At 35.3% G+C, this 21,135-nt stretch overlaps 4 protein-coding genes across 6 annotated transcripts; 1 reads left to right on the top strand and 3 right to left on the bottom strand.

Moving 5' to 3' along the window:
• The first annotated feature begins 1,655 nt into the window (after positions 1-1,655).
• On the top strand, positions 1,656-4,887 carry LOC123006345. Of its 2 annotated transcripts, none has more exons than XM_044400764.1 (3): positions 1,656-1,968; positions 2,543-2,775; positions 3,441-4,887. In XM_044400764.1, exons 1-3 carry the CDS (start codon positions 1,854-1,856, stop codon positions 3,591-3,593), a joined length of 501 nt encoding a protein of 166 aa, XP_044256699.1. In that variant the 5' UTR covers positions 1,656-1,853; the 3' UTR covers positions 3,594-4,887. The 2 variants fall into 2 exon arrangements, with proteins under 2 accessions (XP_044256699.1, XP_044256698.1); XM_044400763.1 differs by having other exon boundaries at positions 2,543-2,829.
• Positions 4,888-8,320: 3,433 nt separating this feature from the next.
• LOC123006353 lies at positions 8,321-9,919 on the bottom strand. The gene is made up of 3 exons (XM_044400775.1): positions 9,566-9,919; positions 9,140-9,517; positions 8,321-9,088 (listed from the first exon to the last, which is right to left on the bottom strand). Exons 1-3 carry the CDS (start codon positions 9,658-9,660, stop codon positions 8,359-8,361), a joined length of 1,203 nt encoding a protein of 400 aa, XP_044256710.1. The 5' UTR covers positions 9,661-9,919; the 3' UTR covers positions 8,321-8,358.
• A 140-nt stretch (positions 9,920-10,059) lies between these two features.
• On the bottom strand, positions 10,060-11,834 carry LOC123006354. The gene is made up of 3 exons (XM_044400776.1): positions 11,520-11,834; positions 10,845-11,046; positions 10,060-10,311 (listed from the first exon to the last, which is right to left on the bottom strand). Exons 1-3 carry the CDS (start codon positions 11,713-11,715, stop codon positions 10,185-10,187), a joined length of 525 nt encoding a protein of 174 aa, XP_044256711.1. The 5' UTR covers positions 11,716-11,834; the 3' UTR covers positions 10,060-10,184.
• Positions 11,835-13,930: 2,096 nt separating this feature from the next.
• On the bottom strand, positions 13,931-15,635 carry LOC123006407. Of its 2 annotated transcripts, XM_044400860.1 has the most exons (4): positions 15,453-15,635; positions 15,154-15,384; positions 14,767-14,902; positions 13,931-14,536 (listed from the first exon to the last, which is right to left on the bottom strand). In XM_044400860.1, the coding sequence occupies exons 2-4, from the start codon at positions 15,374-15,376 to the stop codon at positions 14,365-14,367; spliced, it is 531 nt and encodes a 176-aa protein (XP_044256795.1). In that variant the 5' UTR covers positions 15,377-15,384; positions 15,453-15,635; the 3' UTR covers positions 13,931-14,364. The 2 variants fall into 2 exon arrangements, with proteins under 2 accessions (XP_044256795.1, XP_044256794.1); XM_044400859.1 differs by lacking the exon at positions 15,453-15,635 and having other exon boundaries at positions 15,154-15,442.
• Between the last annotated feature and the right edge of the window lie 5,500 nt (positions 15,636-21,135).

Genomic DNA, 21,135 nt, shown 5'->3' with positions numbered 1-21,135 from the left:
AAGTGGACACCTGCATCTCAAATTAAGAGAAAAAAATACGATTAAGACAGGTTAGAACCTGTCTTAAACCACTAGAAATCGATTAGGACGATATAAACAAAACAAATCCTCCAGGCGTGTGCCACTTGAATATCAATTAACCGTTTCGTTTTATCAAAATTGTCCTTATTTATTTTGTTCACACTGTTAAAAACTTGATTTTTCAACATCTTAATGATAAACATCGATTGGAAACTACGACGCAGGTCTACAGCTTTAGGTGCAAAATGATGTTTTGCAATATTTGATGATATTCGAGTGGTATTGTGTGGATTACTCTGATTCACACATATATTGAATTAATAATTATGTTGTTGACACAGTTTAGGGTTGTAAACAATGTTCTATTATCTATTTTTCTAAAATCTATAGTTCAAGTTCATGCAGTTCCAAATGCTCAATTATTTAAAACAATCAATTCCTTTCTTTATTTATCAAACGAATTTATGATTCAATAATGAGCGAAAACTTCTAAACCTTTCTATTTCTGAATTAAACAAGACAAAACAACTAATTGGGTTGTAACCTTTTGTATTTTTTCCTATTCTTCACGAAATCATTTTTATCACTACGACGAATGGGTCATTTGTTTATGTATAAAAACAATGATATGATTAATTAATTAATGAGGATAAAAAAGTTTCTTGTTTCAGTGGTAACAAAATATTTGTTAAAAAGTGACGCTTTTGTATAAACGTCATTGTTGCCGTTTCTGTCAATTATTGTTTGTGTATGAAAAGTGAATACTAATGTGTTTATATAAATATACGTTATTTTTTTTGTCTGAAACAAAGTATGACAATTGGCCATGGTGTAATAACTTTAGTTTTGAGAATTTGCGTAAACGAAATTGTTATGACTGTATCAGTGTTATTGGGCGTTTAATCACTGATTTTTCGAGGTCTTGTAATTATGGGGTTAAGGTTAGTTTGTTGTGTTTAATAAATACTTAGGTATAAGAGATAAGTTGGTAAGTTCGTGAACATTATATTTTATTAAAAGAGGTAGCCAATATCCATTGGTGCGGATAATCATAAACCAGTGATCCGTTCTTTGTTGACGTAACCATTATCCAGCAAGAGTTGTATCGATTTATAAAATTTTACCTTAAAAGACAAGTCGTAGATAAATAAAAGACTAAAAGTCAAGAGTGTGTAGCTGGAGTACAGTTATTTCCCATAAATAGTGAGAGTGAAAGATGATGTATTGTTTACAGTTCAATTGTCAAGGTGCACGTGAAGATTTAGTAAACACGGGGAGAACAAAGATTTCGGCATAAACTTCCAGTGCGAAGAGTTGAGAAAAATGAATTTAATCCCGTTAAATCACGTCGTCACCCAGTCAGGCATTTTAAAAATATGTGCATCACCAGGTTGGAGTGGGGGCCAGTTGAGTATTCGCAATCTTAGCTTGACACTCATTTCGGCAAGCTATTATTGTATTTTTGGTGTATTCAGGTTTGAGTGTAGCCAGCGCAACTTAATACTTGACCAATATTAAGCAGCGTTTTTGGTAGACACGCCTATGTCGTTCGTCTATTGGTCGACGAGTGGGCTCCAGTTTTGTGTTCTATAGCCGTGTATTTTGGGGGTAAGTTCCCGTGTCACGGGCAAAATGTGACGGTGGAACTGGCAGTCTATCATCTGATAGCTTTGTGTCGTCTAGGCAAGCACCTAAGCACACCAGTCGACGCTGAAGTGTGGAGTGGTTCGGGTGTGCTTACTGCATTCAGGCGCACATCGCCTCGTGTGTTCAGTTGTTGTGCTTTGTGTTACGTAATTTTGTTATCGACGCTACCACGAGGATTTTTCACGATGGCAGTTCCCTTCGTCCTCCCGGAGGACGAAATAAACAATCTTATTGTATCAGTGATACTCATTTTGTCGCAAACTCGTCTCCAAAGGAACGAAGAGAATCGCGAACTCCAAGGTAAGTGGTGTTCAAACTTGCTAGGATTGTTTTCGGTGGTGACTGTGACGGAAATTTAGTGCSAGGACTTGGAGGAGATAGGGTACGAAAGAGTTGTGGACCTGTTGCTTGGAGCCGTGTCGTCTTCGTCTTCGTTTAAGTTCAGGGTCGGGCGTGAGTCGATTGCTCGTTTAGGTTTTAGCTTCGCAGTGCTTTCCCTATACCCCTACGAAATCGCGCTRCTCTTCACTTTATGGATATTGCATTAAGACCGTGAAGTGATGAGTTTGGTGTGACAATTGTGACGATGGTAAGGGTTTGTAATATAGATTGGCATGTCGTTGGAGGTGCGAGTCGTAAAGCGGCTTTGTTTGAGCGATTATGCTCAAGTAAATAAATATTGTGAAATAAACCTTTTACGAGTGGCCTTGCAATTCGCAACGTGTATGCAATCGATACCTACGTAGTAGCAAACAGCTGTGTGCAGCAAGCAATATGGTCGCGTACGCGCCAAATACCTCGGGCTTGTTCACTTGTGCAGAACGGCAATTAGCGGTCTCAACAAGTCGTGATTTTGATTTGGTATTTGTTGCAGAGTGTATGGAGGAACTCGTGAGACTTCTTGCCGAAGAACTCCAGCGAAGATTGCGCTCTTCCGAATACGATAATCAGCTCAAACAGACGCTCTTGCTGCTTCGACAGAGTCTAAGCCATTTTACACCGCCAACCTTGTCCAGTAGGATACAGAGGAGGTCGAATTTTGAATCCTGTTGTGATGATTGTAAAATTTCACTTCATGAAGACTGTGCGACGAAAGACTGCAGTCAGGTTGGTCTCATACTTCGAAAGATTGACGACGACGAAACGTCCGCGAAATTTAAGGTGGGTGTGTGGCAGATTCGGACACCCTACCTACCAAAACCAAATTTAACATTTCTGCACTCACCCAACACATTTTGATTTATTTCTCGATAATCTCGAGATATGTGTTTTTGAGACTTGAGATTATTTTTCTTTTATCATTCTTTTACACCACTTTGCTACTATATCTTTTTTTTTTTTTTTTACTAACACTAGAATATAAATTACAATTGATTATTACTGTGTCGTCTTATTTAAAAATACAAACAATGCAAGAACACAAGACAAACCCTTTCACTTTACGTAATTGTTGCATTTGTTGAGTTACAGTAGAGTAATATGCAACCAACATTACATATTTGCATAAAGTTACCGTAACTCGTAGTTATGTACATACCCTTTAATTTCTCGGTAGCACGAAACAGGGCCTCGAGTAAAATGGATTTAATTGCGAAATGAGTTCCTACGTCTTTGTGTTGTAGTTTTTATAAAGTCGTTAATTGTTAGCCATTATTGTCATTAGTATGCCTTGACCTTGAAATATCCCTTTATAGTAATAGTTGGAACATAAATTATAATGTTCGTGTCATTGTTAAAGTAAAATATTGTATATGTTTTGTTTTTTGTTTCAGGAGGGAGTGGAAGAAGAAGACGAAGAAAAAGAAGAATTTGTCGAAGAGAGTTTGTTATCGCGTTTGGTGCCCCGAGTAAGGACGTTTTGGAAGGCAGTACCATTGATATGTGTGGTGGGACTGCACCTGTTCCAAATTAGTTATTCTATGTAGATTAGGAGATATACGTAGGTCATTTGCGCACTGCCTGTGTTATGTGTGTTGTCCAAAGAGGAGCAAAACAAATCAAAGAATTGATCTCATTTAGTACGAATCGAAAGCGTACTCTCAGGAATTTTTTATATGGTATTTGATTTGAGAAGAGAATAATAATTTGTAAATTAATGTGTACATAAACATAAAGATTCTAAAGTTGGATTCAGTATAGCCAAAGATTGAATGGTGCCAAAAGGCCTGAGCTAAGCAGATGGGCGGGACGTCGTCCCTTTGTTCGCTTTCGCTACCATGAGTCTGACTGTACTGTGTAGTAAGTTAAGTGTGGTGCAGCACTGCAGCAGTCTGGTCAAAGGTCTGGTTCTGGTTCTGGTTCTGGTGCAGTCGGCTGCCCTAAGGTTTTCAAATGATCTCCGTAGTTAGAATAGCCCGGTGCGGCGAAAGGTGGACACGTGCCGATCCAAAGTGCCGATCAGCCCGCACCTGAATTGTAAATATTCGCGGAGGCCGGCTATTCTTCAACACCGGCCAGCTACAGCTTTTTTTACTTTTTTACATATATATATTATATAGGAGTTCATGTACATACATACATAAATACTGATATTTTTAAATGAATTTAAAGCAATTGTAACTAGTTTAGCTTAGTAGTAAGTAGATCTAGTAAGTTGCGCGCTGTAGATGGCTCTTCAAAGCGTCTCTGTGATTTGCCGAAGAGGCAATTTTGTGCTTTATAGCACTTCAATCCTGTTAATTGATCTCCGAATACATTTTTGTCAAAATGTTTTTGTTCGTAGTTATTACTCCCTAGTCAGTATAGTAGTTTATTTAAGTGTTGACTAGGTTTCTTATTATTAATTTCGTAAATTTTTAGGATTAGTATGTTATTGTTTAGTTGTTTTTTTATGAACTGATAATGCCATATGTTCTTAATTGTATTGTGTATTATGTTCGCCTTGTAAATTACCTGATCTGAGCTGGACCAAGCCGGCCACCGAGGCCCTTGTGTGATATTAAAAGCCCTCGGCAGACCAATAAACCAATTCAGTTAGAATTGCTTATGTATTATATTTTTTATTTCAAATAAATGTCATAAGTTTTATACATGTTTATAAACATATATCTATATAATATTATATTTTTTTGTGAAGTATGGAAAGAGTATATGTTGCCGCGAATTTTTGCAGCCAGTCTATTATATGCCATACTCACATCTACTCCCGATGGTCTTTCACTTGTAACTTTTTCACTTTTATATAGTTGATTTGAAATAAATATAAATATTGAAAGTCGATTACACTTGTTTATTTTTTTACATGCAAAACCCACCAAAAAAAAAAATATACAAATTAACACGTTATTTATATTGTCATACATTTGTTTCCAGTAATGGTGTTAATTTCTAGAAAAATAAACACAAAAATCAAACAGCTGACACGTGTTTCAAAAACGCTTATTTTTTTTACCCCTGAAGGTTTCACCAGACACTTGAGATGATTGACGATTAGTCCCAAATCTATTCTTGAAAGTAATTGGCTGTAACGTGATATACATTGCATCTTATTATTGCTCCTATTCATTCACTTGTCTCGATCGCATATGTCAGCTGTTCTTGAAAATTTCCACAGCTGAAACGAAGTTTCAAGCAATATTTGCATTAATATTTTGAAATAAATAAAATAAATCTTTCAACTGGTAACCAATATCAAACATTTAGAATTAGATTCAGTTGTGCTTAGTTTTAGACACGATAGATTTAGTTCGGTTGTAGGATTTGACCTTGGGCCCCAGACGGCTTGACGCCTGTATATTTACGTGACTGATGTTGCAACTCGAGTCAGGCAGGCAAATTTGATATTTTTTTTCTCCAAATAATACCTAGTCAACCGTAGAGTCGTAAATCTCTCAGAATAGAATTAACGTTAACGACACACCAAAAAGCTCATTATACAAGTCATTATCTCCCTTAAATTTGTTTATCACTTCTGTTTCTCCTTCTTGTCAAACACAATTAAAGCACAATCTTCGAATTGGGCTGCTATTTACATATATGCAGAAGGTTTCACAGAGAACAATAGTATAGTGTCATCATAACAGTGACGATAATTAATCAGCAAATAGTGTGTGGTTGACTGATACAAAGTGCCCATTTCCATCATCTAATTATTTCTGACAAGTGTGATAACCCTTTGGGTTACTGTGGTTGATAGATAGTATGTAAATAATCCACGCAACCGAAGAACAATCAAAACCACAATCAACGAAGACAGACAGTTTTCCTCTAGGTGCTTCAAATTATAATAACCATTCAACTCGGATTTCAACAGCCAAACACTCAAATAACCCTTCCGTGTACCCATCGAGAGTGATATGTGTGTATGTATCAAGCCTCAGCCTAAACCGGTCACTAGCTATTTGGAAAAACTTGAAAAGTTTCAGTTAAATTTTAAACTTGCAAATAAAAGTATCATAAATATTTATATTAATTTCCAGTATGTGACGCATGATGCTRCGATACGGGCTGTCAAAATGGCGTTTAATTTGACGTGGCGTGAACATTGCGTATAGCTTACATATCGAATTAATTTTGTCACAGGGTTTAAGATTCAAGAGATGAAAATCCGTGATCCGCATAATCTAAATGGAATTGAAACCGGTGTCAATTCGAAACATTATCTCACTTCGCTCGCCTCCCCTATTGTAAAGTTAAAAAAGTATTTGGCGTTGTGCTGTGACGGATTACTGTAGGGCTTAATGTCAACATCATGATTCAAATTACAGCTACGGTTAACCGAAGCCTCGCCAACCATTCTTCTATCGACGAGTCTTACGCTTTTACCCAATGCCTAAATTGATGCATTTTGCATCAAATAATACACCGTTTTCAAAGGTTATTAACGTCAGATAAAAGTTGCTCTAACAAGCTATGAGCATGCAATAATGCTAGTTGTGAACTTTTAAACACACATTACAGTTTTTTTACGTCAATCATATTCTAAATTATCACCCACAAACATTGGTGAAAAAATYTAATACATGAAGCAAACAACGTTTGATTGTTTCATGCACTCTGCTCAATCCCCCATTATCTTGTATCTGTTTTTGACACGTGACTTAAAAGGGGCTGTTGGCGAGAACAATCATTTGATTTGGAGTTACTCATCTTTTTAATCTTTTTATTTTCTTTTCGTATTCTGTAGGGTGTCTTTGAATTAATTTTCTATATGGATTTGACGCCTTTGCAACATTTATTCTCCCATCAAAAATCCATCAACAGAACAAAAAATACTGACCGTTTGACAAGTTTAAGGATATAGGGAAATGGAATAAAAAAGATGTCACTTGATAACGTATCAATTTCGAATGCATTTCTGCGAAATTGTTAAAGTTTGCAGCGACTTGAAGACAACACATTAAACGGGTGAGTTTGATAATAGAGAAGTGAATAATAAGAAGGCGGTGGAGTATACAAGTGGGTGTGTGTGAGACATTAAGAGGGTGCCTGTTATTTTGCAGTGAGTACCCGTCACCTCGCCTTCGCTTGTCTTTTGCCTATATCATGACATATCACGCCTCTTTACCGATGGCTCTTCTTTGAAAATATGACATTTCCATAACAATGTTCCGTAAATCAATATTTCTTATCTCGGATTGATTTAACTAAGCAATTTCTGGCCATCGACAAGGGATTAGGGTGGATTTAAGTTCAGTTTATCTAGACATAATTGTTCATTAATACATATGGTGTGACGCCACGTGCCACATGCGGTATTTTTTCTGCTAAAAGAAGAATGAGAGTGTTGTTACTTGACGCTGAAACGCGTGTGTCTGTTTTTATTCCATTTGTGTTGACCATAATCCATTGTATGCCGGATTGAGTTGATATGCGACTACTCTATGTAATCTCTTCACTCTAAGCAATTGATTACAGTTCCGAACTTAATCTCACAAATCTGATTGTAATCAGAGATTGCTGGTCTTAGACACATTTCGTTGCCAAATAATAAAGTTCGAGTTCAATCAGTGTGTTTTATATGCTTGAATGAGTTGCTCAATTGCATAATAATTGTATTTATTTTATTATTCGACTTGAGACCCGGAACGTGTCAGTAGCACCACATGTCGTCATGACATTGCGTAAGGCGTGAAATTAATGGTAATTATCAGTGGAATGAACTGTCAATTCAAGGGTTTTCCCAATACAATGGGGGTGTAACATTCTGACATGTATTACTTTTCGTCTAACACCATGGCAGGGTATCATACGAAAATTATAGACTGGGGAAAACACAAACCCCGCTAACCGCAAATTTTTCACAAAAATCTTTATTACTTCGTCTTTGATATAACTCCAGCAACCATCAAAAGGAGTATGTCGATGGAAAATAATTAAGTTTTCAACTCAAAGGTTTTTCAATAATTAAAAAGCAGCAAATTGTAATTCATTGTCACGCATAGAGATGTAAAGATTTTAAATGAACGTAATAATAAGTTGCAGATAACAAAAGATTCTTTGACAGTGACGAACTTCAAAGTGTATCGCAACACGTTGAATTGAACCCTCTTTCCGTTTATCCCTTAATACCATACAAATCCGAGCTTCCATATAACAGAATGGGAGCTTACCGCAGTTTTTGTCGTCGCTATGACATTGTTCTTTTCGCAGATTTTAAGGAAATCAGACTATCATACACCTGAATGCACTTCCTTTAAATAAAAAACACTAATCTCAAAAATACATTTAATAAAACAATAAATTAAATAATTAAACAGGAAAACTAAATACAGCCTTGTTAGTATTGAATTCGTCACTTGAAACACCCTTTGCCCCACGGTAATAAGAACCTTCATTAGATTCTACAGGCCGAAAGCTTACAAAGTTATTATTTGACTGTTTATAATTTTCATTTAATTCCTCCAAATCCAGCCTCAAATCTCCAGTTCCTGTTCTGTCAGGAAATATCATAGGGGTTACTCTATGATTAGGTAAAGGCCTTTGTAAATCCAATTCATTAGAGTAATATTCACTAATGGAAAAAGGTAATTCCTTCGGTTTCTTGAATGCAAATTCGTTAAAACGATTATCATCGTCGTTGGGGAACGATAAAGTTTTAGGTAAGCGACTATACACATTAAAATCATCATTATTAGAAAAGACAACCGGGTCACTACTACCAACATAATTATTCGAAACATACTGTAACGGCCTATTCTGTATCCGCTCCTGTGCAATCGAATTCTGATAGGGCCTTAAGGGAAAATTTTGAGGGTAATTTATCACTTGACCCGGTCGCGTGTCTACTCCTTTAAAAAACCTGAAGAAACCTCCATTATAATTATTCAAATAGTGAACCAGTTTGTTCGGATCACGTGGGCACTGAGGGTAGGCATCTAAACAAGAATCTGAATTTCCTTTTGAGACATAACCCAAAAGTGCGGCTTTGGCAAAAACCGGAATCGGTGAACCACCTGGAATGTCTATAGTTGCCAACAATCTGGGAAAACAAATGTCAAATGGAAATTCTAATAGAAAGTTGTTGACTCACCTAATTATTGATCCCATATCAATATTTAATGGTAAAGTCGGTAAAGCGAAACCTTGCCGACTTTTGGATATCGTATCTGAAGTAACTTCGCAAAGTAATCTCGGGACGCAGCGAAGTGCGTCATTTTTTGCTATTGTAAACAGCACATCCATGATGCTTTGTTGGTCTTGGTGTGGGCGAGGGGGGTACGGGATGAAACTGGGGTAGGCTTTTTGGGGATGATAGTTGAAATTTTGAGCGTAGTTTGAAGGGTATGGAAGATGGCCGTACTGGCGCAGTCTTAGTTTTTTGACACAAGTGTAATATTTCGATTCGTCGCGTTCGTAAAGACACGGATTGCGAATTTGACGACTTTCGATGGCATAATTCGCCAAGTTGCTAAAAATAATTTTTTCGATTTTTTCCCCGAGTTTGGTCAATACTTACAAGAGTATTTCGCTGGTTTTATTCAAATTATTTTTGATTGTAATACAAGTTTGTATTTGTAACACAACCACTAGCACTAGTACTTTGGTCACCATTGTTCTGTTTTCATTTGCGAATCGCTACTGATGAGAATATCGCCAAGGATCGACTTACTTATAAAATTTCACTCAGAAGAAAGTTTTGTAGGTGTTTTGACTTGCCATAAGTAAGTCCCACGTATCGTTAGACTTTTTCCCGTTTATTTATAGAGATGAAATCAGATTTTTCTGCAATTAGGTCAAAAGATGGCGAAGGTAAATTACGATGTATACACCCCTGACCTATTTTCCTCCCTAGTACTTCAAGATTCACGTAAATAAGAGTAAGAGGCAAGGGTGTATTACATACTTTTGTATGTAAAAGGGTGCACTTAAATGCATCCTTTATGTAAAACCATACACAAGAAAAGGGCTGCAGTTGGTATTTTAAAAATAATTTTATTAACAAAATGAACGTTTTGTAAAAAAGTGTTTACTAATGAGGTCACTATAATGAATAAATTACACATCTTAAATAAAATATTAGATACAACAATTTTTTTTTTCTTATTAATAATAAACAGTGAAGTTTTTACAAATGATCAGTCAACGCAAGCACGCCCCCTTTTGGCTAATTGATTGCAAAATCGTGGCGAGGCAATAAAATCTCCCAGAAATACACTCAACAGGTAGAACTCTTTCTGTTTTTCTTTGGTCGATTTGTAGTTACTGAAAATTTAAATTAATAACACATTAACTTGCTTATTACAATAGATAATTTGCAATATCAAAATTTCTTAATAGTAACGTTATGAAAGGCTCCATTAACATAGCTCCGGCTTAGGAAAAAAACTAGGACACTTATTGATAAATGGTAATTTAGTAAACTTCAATTATGACTAACGTCTGGCAAATGAAAAGTTTCATTGAAGATGCAAAGTGCTTCGTTATGAAAAAAATGCTCATTAATACCGCTATCGTAACTCTAAAACATAATTTATGACGCTAATGTTTGAGAAGGAACAAAGAAAATCGATGCGAAAGAGAGATACGTTTTTCTTCGCGGACATCTCTCCACTGCAATATTTGCATAATACTGATATTAAGATAATTTTTCGACAATTGAATAGTTAGTCTGTTTATCATTTCGTAATTTATGATGTAAGAGAAAACCAAGAAACGCAGATAAAAACCCCTTCAAACAAGGAAATTGTTTTCCTCGAGAAAATGAAATGAAACCTTACTCGCTTCTATTTATTTACCTGAAAATCTCGTCCCAATCTACGACCATTTCTCGCCTTCCTTTAGTCTTACTTGCCTTCTCTGCGTGATGTAAACAAACTTTCGTGTAAATGCAGACATTTTCGCCAAGTTCTAAAACTAATCTTTTCTCGGCTTCGATCATGTCGATCATTTCATCGGAAGACGCTATTGCTGCTCTTCGAACACGACCTGTATACGTTCCTGAGGAAAAGTTAATTTTTGATAGAGTTATTGTAACGCAATTCCCAGTCATTTCTTTACAGCCTCACCATAAAATAATAGAAATAACGTTATTATTGTGAAAGTATCAGAGATGTAGTTAGCAGGAAAGTTCCAAGACATAAATAACTTTACTTGAACCTGTTTTAATTTCGTTGATTGCGATATACACGTGGTTAATTGTTTCAGTATTTTTGCAATGTGATTATTGATTACATTCACATTACCTCATAAATTACAAAATTTATATAAAATGTGCAATAGATAGGTATTAACAAACCTGGACCCAAGGTGGCAAAAAGTTTGAATACCAAGAGTAGACGTCTTTTGGCATGAAATATTTTTTCAAAAGGTCGTCATTAAACAAAAGCAGAAAGCATTACTAATAAATAACTATGATAATTGGTATCTTGTGCAGTGGTGCAAAATTTTCAAGTTTTGGTATTAGTACTTACTCGGGTTTAGTGAATATGCGAGCTTCTTCACAAAATTAGATAATCTAACTGCTATAATAATCACTGGGAATCCGATAAGTTCTACAGGTAGTTCAATAGAGGGTTCTTGTGCAGCAACGGGGGTGGCTCCTTCTAATATTAAAAGTGCCATATAAATGGATACATACGTAAAAAAAACTAGAGGTATTGTTTTCATCTTGTTTGTGGCCAAATAACACAGAACTAGTAATGGACTTGAAACAGCTGCTGACTAGAGGTGTATGAGTGAAAGTGGCCACCACTCCTCGAGTTTAACAGCATTTAGCACGTAGACACCGTTAATATTCCTAAAGAGAGTCCTCGAAATCGAAAGTAAAATATATTTCTATAACGAAACGTGACTCATGGCGCGGAATTTGAATTTAAAACAATGCTTTCGCTTACTTTTACTGGATGTTCTATATAAGCAAGCTGTGCAAGTTGTTTCAACATGACCCAGCTACTGGCAACCAGATATATACTTACCAATTGTGTGAGGAAAGAAGTAAAATTTCAAATTTGTGTTGCGTGACAACAAATATTAATTATTTTGGTATATTGCGACAGAATTCTATTAGGATGGTATACTTATTGGCAATATAATAAGCCCACGTATTAGCATTAACTAAGTTGAGTTAATATAAAGTAGAGAGTTTACGAGGAGGAAACAAAAACCTCTTGTTATATGTTGCATAAATTGAGAATAAACGTATTGACAGCTAATTATGGAGATAAACACAGTTGTAAAGTTTTAAGTATAAAAAGAAAAACCCTTTTGGAGGGAGCATTGCGCATAGAGAAGTACAATAAGAAAAAAACAACTATAGAAGAATTCTCATCATGATGATAAGGAAGGAGTACTTAGGAAACAAAAAGTACAATGTTTATGTCGCTAAACAAGGAGTAAAGGCTATAAAAGCATTTACAAGTTACGATGGCTGCAATAAACCGTAAGGCATATTTCAGACATAATTCATTACGTTATATTTATAAAGTACCCTACTATTTGAGCCCATATACTAACGTTTGGACGCATTTTATTCTTTAACGTGCTAACAGTAGTTATTTCGAGAAAGAAATATATCCTCAAGTCTAGTAATTTGTACAAAGACGAAAGTTAAATTGTCCGTGTGTCAAGAGGCGTTCGTAGCAACATGTAAAGAAAGAATTTTATGTCCTGACTAAACTTGATTGTGCAACAAAGGACACTAAAACGCGCATACACAACGAGGTTCAAACACGATTCGACATTACGATCGCGAATTACCAACGATTAGACAGTTTATTCCTAGATAAAATATTCCACAACCCTTTATTGATAATTTCAAACTCAACACAAATTACACAAAGCTTTACGTGCTTCCACAACCCCATTAAATAAGAAATGTTGTCTTCAAACCGAATTTTAATTACGCTACAAAGGGGCGGCTTTCAAAAGGTCAACACTATTTAAAATACCAAATTTTATAGCCCACGTATCTCGAATTTTAAAAGAATGACTTGTAGTTAAATTATTAACTGGATTTTGTGTTTACTGCAATGTTTATTTGAAATTTTATGAAACTGTTTGATTTGTCATCAATTAACAAATAAGAGAGGAAATAAAACTGCATGGTTATTATTTTTTTAATTATCGTCGTTAAAAGGGCCTAAACATTAATCATCATGTAACTACTGGTGAGTTAGTTGACTGGATAGAGATGTTTTGAAATTGCTTTACAACTTAATGGTTATGGCTTTTATTTACGACCAACATGCAAATTTTATACCTCCGTTTTTTTGTTTTAGTAATAATTTTTCAAAAGACTTGACGTTCCATTATATGTCCACTGTATATTTTAGACAGTAGTTRGGAATTCGAGTTTTTAAGAAATATTTATAGACCAACATTTTAATAACGAACAAAATCATACTTAAAGTAAATTATGTATTAAAAAGTACACAGTTACAATATTACAAAAACATAAACTAAAACAGAAAATATCACAATGTAAAAATAAACTACGTACTTCATGTCTTAATTTACAAGTAAAATTAGATAATACATACATGTCTTTAATAGGAAAAACAGTCTTAACAACAATAATTGCAAAGTCAAATATAAACCTTATGTGATGATTAAAATTACAACTAACGAAAAACTTTCACTTATATCTTAAATTACAAATGTTGAGGTATTTTTATTTTAAAGTCTTTTTAAATATTATTGAGATATAAAAATCTTATGGTACAATATAGTTCTATAAAAATAAAATTAAAGATGAATTTAAGATATAAAGTATTTTTTTCGTATTATAAGATTTTGGCACTTATATTCGTGTTTTATTATTTTTATATCTAATAGTATGTAAAGTAAACTACAAGACGGGTAATTTGTATAAAGACTAATTTCGTTAATACCTAAAATATTAAATTTATTCAAATATTTGCAATTTGCCCAGCACTAATATCACATTGCCCATTTTGTAAAATAGACAATTTGGTTACAAATTATCCTCCTATACTAACTAACAATACTTGAATTYTTTGTAGACTAGTTTCTCAATATAAATACATATATTCTATGCTAGATTTACTAGAGCAAGGATAATATACCTAATCAATTACATATTATTTGTCATTTTATTGTTTCATCAAAGTTATAAACTTTGATGGTAGGTAACATGTCACGCCTTAAATTGATGATCTTCCCATGAAATAAATTAATTCCGTTTTCATTTGTCGAGTGAAATGTTTGTGATGATTTTTTGTGAAAGCTGGCATAGACCGAGCTCTGAGTTCAATTAGTAGAACGAAATCAAGCGAAATGTCATCCGATAAAATTCTTCTACCGCATCCTGACTTTTTTCATCATTTGGAGTACTTGAAGACCCGGAAAAGGACATGTCGGATAAAAATTATGGCAGCCATTTCCCTCAACTCCTGCAATTAGTTGACCCATATGTGCGGCAAAATGATATTTCGACGTCAACTCAGCGGTTGTACTTATTGAAGTGTCCCTAAAACAGAAAACTTTATTATACAATTTGGGCATTTGACACGTGTCATGACTGAATATTAGTCATTTGAAGAGCGACATGGTAAGAGGTTGAGTCTGGGACAATGGTGATGGCGAAATCGGCAATTATATTACCGAAGTTTATTATTACAACAGAGTGAAAGTAAATGTTATGTGCGCTTCCGTAATAGCTTTCAATATAATGTCATCAAGAGGGTTTCAATTTCTTACCTAAGAAGAGTTAGCAGAGACTTTTCGGACTCGGTCAGCTTATCTTTCTGTGGCGTTGCATTTAGTTCACATATCAGTTTCGGCAAACACGCATTCTTTATTGTTTGTAAAAGTTCCGATTTTAGGGACGTTGTACCTTAAAAATTGTCATTTTTAAAACACTTCTACTTTTATTATTAARATTTGATGTTTTTTTAATTAGTTCCAGTTCCAGTAATATGTTTTTAATGAGTAATTTTAGTTCGAGTTGATGAAAATGTTGAGTAAAAGGATTTAGCGTTCCACTGTGTTCAAGGCAAGATGTCAAAGATTTCAAGGTAGACTAGGTACAAAGTTGGTTCTTTTAAAAAATAGAGCGTTGGAGTCAATTTTGTTTTAAAATTTTACCTAAATGTTTGATGGAATCATCTTCGATATCTGCGTCGATATCGATATCAGTCTTGGGATCCCCATATCCGGGATTTTTGGGTCTTGGTGGCACTTTTCCAGTTTCATCAGTTCTATTTCCGCCGATTAATTTGTGTATAAGTCCCGAATAATCGGTGATAAGCACTAATACAACACAGACCACAAACACAATCCTTATCACAATTTTTCCAGCAGTGACCATGTTGCTAACTAATTAAAGGGACAAACAATGCTTTAATAAAGCATTGTGAGACTGAAGTGGAGATACTCTCGCTTACCTTGCAATTTCAGGTTACCCCGCTCCTACAATAGGTAGCGGTTGTTGATAGTGAAAGTAAAAACCCAAATCTTATAACGCAACTACCATGGCCATGAGTTAGCACAGATTAAATATTCACTCTATGAATAACGTAAAAGTTTTAAATTCATTTCCGTCTTTCTACACATCCAATCGACGAACAAACGAAAGTGAAATGCCTCTTACCGGTTACTGGTACTTGTTACTGATAGAAATGGAAAACGTTAACTCATCCGCGAAAACTAAAACAAGTCGAACAAGTGGAACAACTTGATGATATACTTTTTTATTCATAGCTTGTCTCATTACATGCAATTTTAATATCTAGGTTCACTTATATGCCTCAGTAACTGAGTAAAATATTACCTCCACGTGACCCCTATCTTTGATTTTCCAACTATTAACAAATTTATTGATAATGAGTCATTAACACCTGTGCAATCCTTTGATGATTCATTCACACCTGCATGGGATGATCTTGGAGGAACTGTTGGTCTAACCTGAGCTGACCCTTATAAGGGCTAAAGACGAGGGGAACTCTCGTTGACTACACTCACTTACAAAGCAGGTTGTGATAATTATGTTRCAAATAAAAAATGAGCTTACCCGTATAAACGTTACTCTTGAATACTGGCGTGATGAAAGAGGTTTTATAACATGTAACAAAATTTCATTATYACCGAATTTGATACATGTATATCGTTATCATATTCTTTTTCTTCATTGTTGTTATTTATAAGTTTATAACATTCATCATTACTATTATTGCTGGCAAGACAATTTGAAGTGGTGGAAACAAGGGGTGATTTTGACAAATAATGACAGGAAATCGAATTAAAGCACTTCCGATATCAGTTAATTAAGAAGAGGTGACATATGGCACTATTGGTGGTTTTGTTTTAATGATGAAAGCAGCTTCTTGTGGTGAAAATGGTTTCTTATGTAAGAGCGGAATATTTTCTCCATTTAGCATCATCACTCGCGGCGAAACAGGTAGTTATAATATCGTAAAAATGGAAGCGTTATGTGTTTTTGAAACTATACATTATCAGTGGTGAGTAATTATTAATAAATAGTTTAATGCTGCATGAAAGATGAGAGAGATTTTTCAGTGGGCTTTGTARGCAAGCATGTAAATAGATTTAATCTCAATAATTAATGATGAAAAAGCGATATAATCATATAATTGATAAATGGCACCTGAAATAATATTACTGATGACATTTACAAATATTCCGCATAAATAGAATAGTGAAAAAGATTAATCGAGCCTAAACGCAACCGATCAATGTATCTCTTTGATAAATTCAGGCCGCACCAAATGGAATGCAATTCCACTGGGAAATTTTCTGTTGAAACCAATCCGTCACATTGGAAATTGTTTGATATCAGTAAATCGGTGATCAGCAAGTTTATGATGTGCTTATAATGATATTGTATGAAACTATGAGTAGTATACCTGCACCATTTGCCGGTTCACACCGGGGCTAGATTCGATCTCTCAGACATAATAACACAAAATACTTAATACCTACRCTCAAAACGAAACGATTTTTTTGGTAATTTGATCAATGTTAGTCATTATGAGATTTTATTGGCGATTAAAACAACCCATACTAACAGCATTAACCTATCTACGATCTACACGGAACTAATTCGAGCACCCGCTTCCTCCCATTTGCTGCTAGGTGAAACTATGAAATATTCAACGGTAATTCATTTACGACACATTTGAACGCCTTTTCGTGTTTGAGCTTGTGATATCATTATCAATTGAACACAATTGAGATTCGTTGTCTTATAAACCTGTTGCCCTGATAAATAAATAAAGAATCATCAAAGTATTATAATTCAATTTGAGGTAGGTATAATTTTGAGATTGCATGTTCTTATTATGGAAGCGTGAGAAATTTGATATTAAGAAACACATGCTGTTCAACGCCTTTGAGACCAAGTTGGTCATTACGCAAATTACGTTTGATGGAAACTGAGTGTTTCCGAATCATTTATGCCAGTGGAAGTGTTTGTTCGATCGTAAAAAAAGTTGGAAAGAAATTCGTTCAAATATTTGCGGTAAGGTTTGTAAGTATAGCTGTTGCGTTATAAATAGGTTTTTAAGTGCGGTAATATAGTATAATTTTGGCGTGCCCTCGGCGTAAACATAGAACAAGAGAAAATTGTTGGTTTTTTATGAGAATTTGCATAGACTATAACCAGAAATGAAAACATATCGCCTCTCATCAAATGCTATTTGTTAGGGGTCCACATGTCTGGGAGTGAATACAGTAATCTGGCTCATGTGACATTATATGAATGTATATACATTGCATGCGAGGAAATTGTACGTATCATTAGGTCCGCCCTAATCAAATACGTCTATCATCAAATACATGCCAATCATGAATAGCAATTTACTGAACGATCGTACGCAGGCAGCTAGGTATGAGCTCCATTGCAACAAAAATGCCCTAATATGTCACTCTGCGATTCCGCCRAAATTGCTRCGAATTATTCAACGCGTTTCATTTGCAGTTTTTTCCAACAATTATTTTGATGAGCTATTCTGCCCGGTTGACAAAAACATCGATAAAACAAATTGCTTTAAAGTTCGCCTCGTGGTAGATTCTTTAATTAAAACTGCGCAACTTGGAGCTTCATCAAAAATGATTGTGTGATAAAGGGAGGAATGTATGGAAGCCGAAGTAACAACGAGAACTTGTTGTGATGAGCCATATAGACTTTGGAATGGGGTGAAACCGGACAGCAATGATGGATTATGCTGTCATCTATTTGCACACGTAGCAAATTGTGTCGACTATATGCAATCGTGACCGGAGTATACTGGTTAATGTTTTTGATAGAATTCACTCAGTTATCAATCTTCTTGTACGTTCTTCGGTCACCCGTCGGATGTACGAATGAAATATTGCCGGCAATACAGCTTTCCATTCTCTCGACTTCACTATACATTAAAATCTTGATCTACTCCATCCCCGTGACTAAACTCTTCTTTCATCATATTCGCTTGACATTACTAACCAACACCACACAAGATTATTTTGTGAGAAGGTAGCGCAATTGTAATTCACGATCATCGCCTCAATAATTGATATTCTGAAAGACTAGTTGACTCTTTTATTAAAGGATCACATTCAACAGCGGTTGCTAGAATATCAAATACTTGACCGAGAATTGATACAAGGAACCAGTTGCAAAAATATCACTTTTTTAATCCAAGCTTTCAAATGTCAACATTAGCACAGYGTCGTAAAAACAGATAATTTAGGAAGGAGAGTTTACCTGCTCACGAAGTTAAAAATCGTATCAAACTACGACTTGCGTTTAAACCGGTTTTCACAGGTGCTGTGTTWAGCTGTCGACTAGTGGAATAATAGATTATAAGTTTTGACATGGATATAGTTTGTAGTACCATTGACCCATAACGGTGAAGGGCTGTTACTTTAAGATTTTGTCAAAAATTTCTCCTGCAATTACTGGGATTATAGTCCACACCAGTACTGAAAATATATTATTAGGATGCATCCAAGGAATAAATCGTCTACGTTGGGAGCGAATTTTCCGTTTGAAAACACACATGATACATTGTGTTTTTTATGCGATGTATGTTCATCAATAACAGAAACAAAGTTTGTGGCATTTGATCAATTTTGTGCACGCATCTTTATTATTCAGGGYAARGTTTAACCATAATAGAAAAACTTGTTGAAGGAGAGAAATTATGCAAGGGCATGTTTTGGTGTCATCTGTGAACTTTTTAACCATTTTGAATAATTGAGTTGGGAGAACAAGAACGAACCTAATTAAACGTACGGTTTTTGTAATTTTTCCCTGATCCGTGACTATGAATAGATTAAATAGAATCGGAACCATGTATTGGAGTTTTTCTCAGGGATATATTGTTYGGCTTAGTTGGTAATTTGAATTGTTCCAGTCTGGCCAGTTGGTGAGGAAGATTTGTCCCATTGATTTATTATTAAAGTGTAACGAGGAACACGGATTGGGCGTTTGGGGTGGCGACCGCACGCCATCTTGAGTGACATTTCATTTAACTCCTGTACTAGTTGTCACTCAGGACACTATTGGTGCAAAAGAGGACGCGTTGTGACCCGAGTTGGAGTTATCCATGTGTGATGCTGCTAAATTACCTCCGGAGATTACTGTTATTGATTAGAAAAGTAGCCCTTTTCGAGATGAGACCTAATGATTAATTGAGTTTTCGTGTAATTGGAGTAATGTGTCGTTCGATTTGATTAATTCAAGAAGTGATTCAATTCGAACCACATTTAGAGATTGATTTATTCATGCTAGCTGGCACAAATGATTGAACAATTACTTTATTGTTTAATTTCCTCCACGTCAATTTTCAATTAATTGCCAACAGATTTCTTCAATTCAGTGAAAAAGGAGATTTATTTTCAAAAGACCCGTCAGGTCTGCGGTCTCSTAAATATTTTTGCTGTCCACTTGTCAATTCAGAGTGATCAGAAAATTGAGAGGGTGCCACACATTCACACAATGGGAACAATTGAATTTCGAACTGGATGCAAACCCAATGCATTATCGGCAACAGATTACTGTTTGTACAGAACAAAACAGGTGTAGTAACGTGTTACCCTTCGAACGGACACGTCCATGCAAGACACCTGTAGAATATTAACACCCATCTGAAAGGGCCAGCGACAACTCTCACAACAAATTAATTACAACCATGAATCTCAACACCGCGCCCGCTATTCAACATCAACACAGACCATTTCACCGGATTATCAAATCGCCAAATTGGCTCATTATTCTTTTATTTATCAACACACAAAGCTTCCTCCATAAAATATTGACACAGTAAATAAGAAACTCTTTCAAAACAGACCCATCATATTTGTCAAATTAATAGATGATGATTTTGATAATTTTGGSCGAATGTTTCGAGTCATAACCCTCTTGACATTTTAGGTGAACTGGGATGGTAATTACTCATTCTATCACCGTTGCGTAAATCATCGAGATTGTAGATAAGTTAGTACGTTATATGTTAATATTAAATAGGGATAGGGGGTGTGTGGGGGGTCATCCCTCACCCGCATGACTGTGTACTATTACTAGGTGTAATAAAGAAGTTTCAACGAGTTTTTTAATCCAGCCGGAATATGAGTTGGTACGCAAATTAAATTTGCGGGGGTTGAAACACATATTTGTTCATGACGCGTCCTGTAATGGCATTCCTGATACTAATAATGAAATGGTCATTGTCTGTTAATGCACAAGGGATCACTAATTGTTTGTATATTGTCAATTTGCATCTGATGAATTTTATGACACGTTCACCGTTTCCCATACTATATGAAATTAAAAATTTCCCAATTCAATAAAAGAATGAATATTAATTCGCTTATGAATATTTAAATTCAGATTGCCCTACTGGCTAAACTATAACAGAGAAACCCTTTAGTGTCGTGGTGGAAATTAGGTGTCGAGCTGCGGTGAGTTAACTAAAAGGGTTGACCGCATCGCGACTTAAATTATTAATCTCACCTCTCGCAAATACGAAAATTATTAATTGAATCCTAAATGAAAGGAGCAGCTTTAAAACTTAACCAAATTGAGTGTATCGAAGCGAGCGAGACGAAACGCGAATTGACATCGCC

This window comes from Tribolium madens, unplaced genomic scaffold, assembly GCF_015345945.1.
Source record: "Tribolium madens isolate multiple individuals breed KSU strain unplaced genomic scaffold, Tmad_KSU_1.1 Scaffold_2;HRSCAF=44;Tcas5.2_LGX, whole genome shotgun sequence".
Classification (NCBI taxonomy): domain Eukaryota; kingdom Metazoa; phylum Arthropoda; class Insecta; order Coleoptera; family Tenebrionidae; genus Tribolium; species Tribolium madens.
The sequence above is the reverse complement of the archived record's forward strand: the minus strand, read 5'-3'. Positions and strand labels throughout refer to the sequence as shown.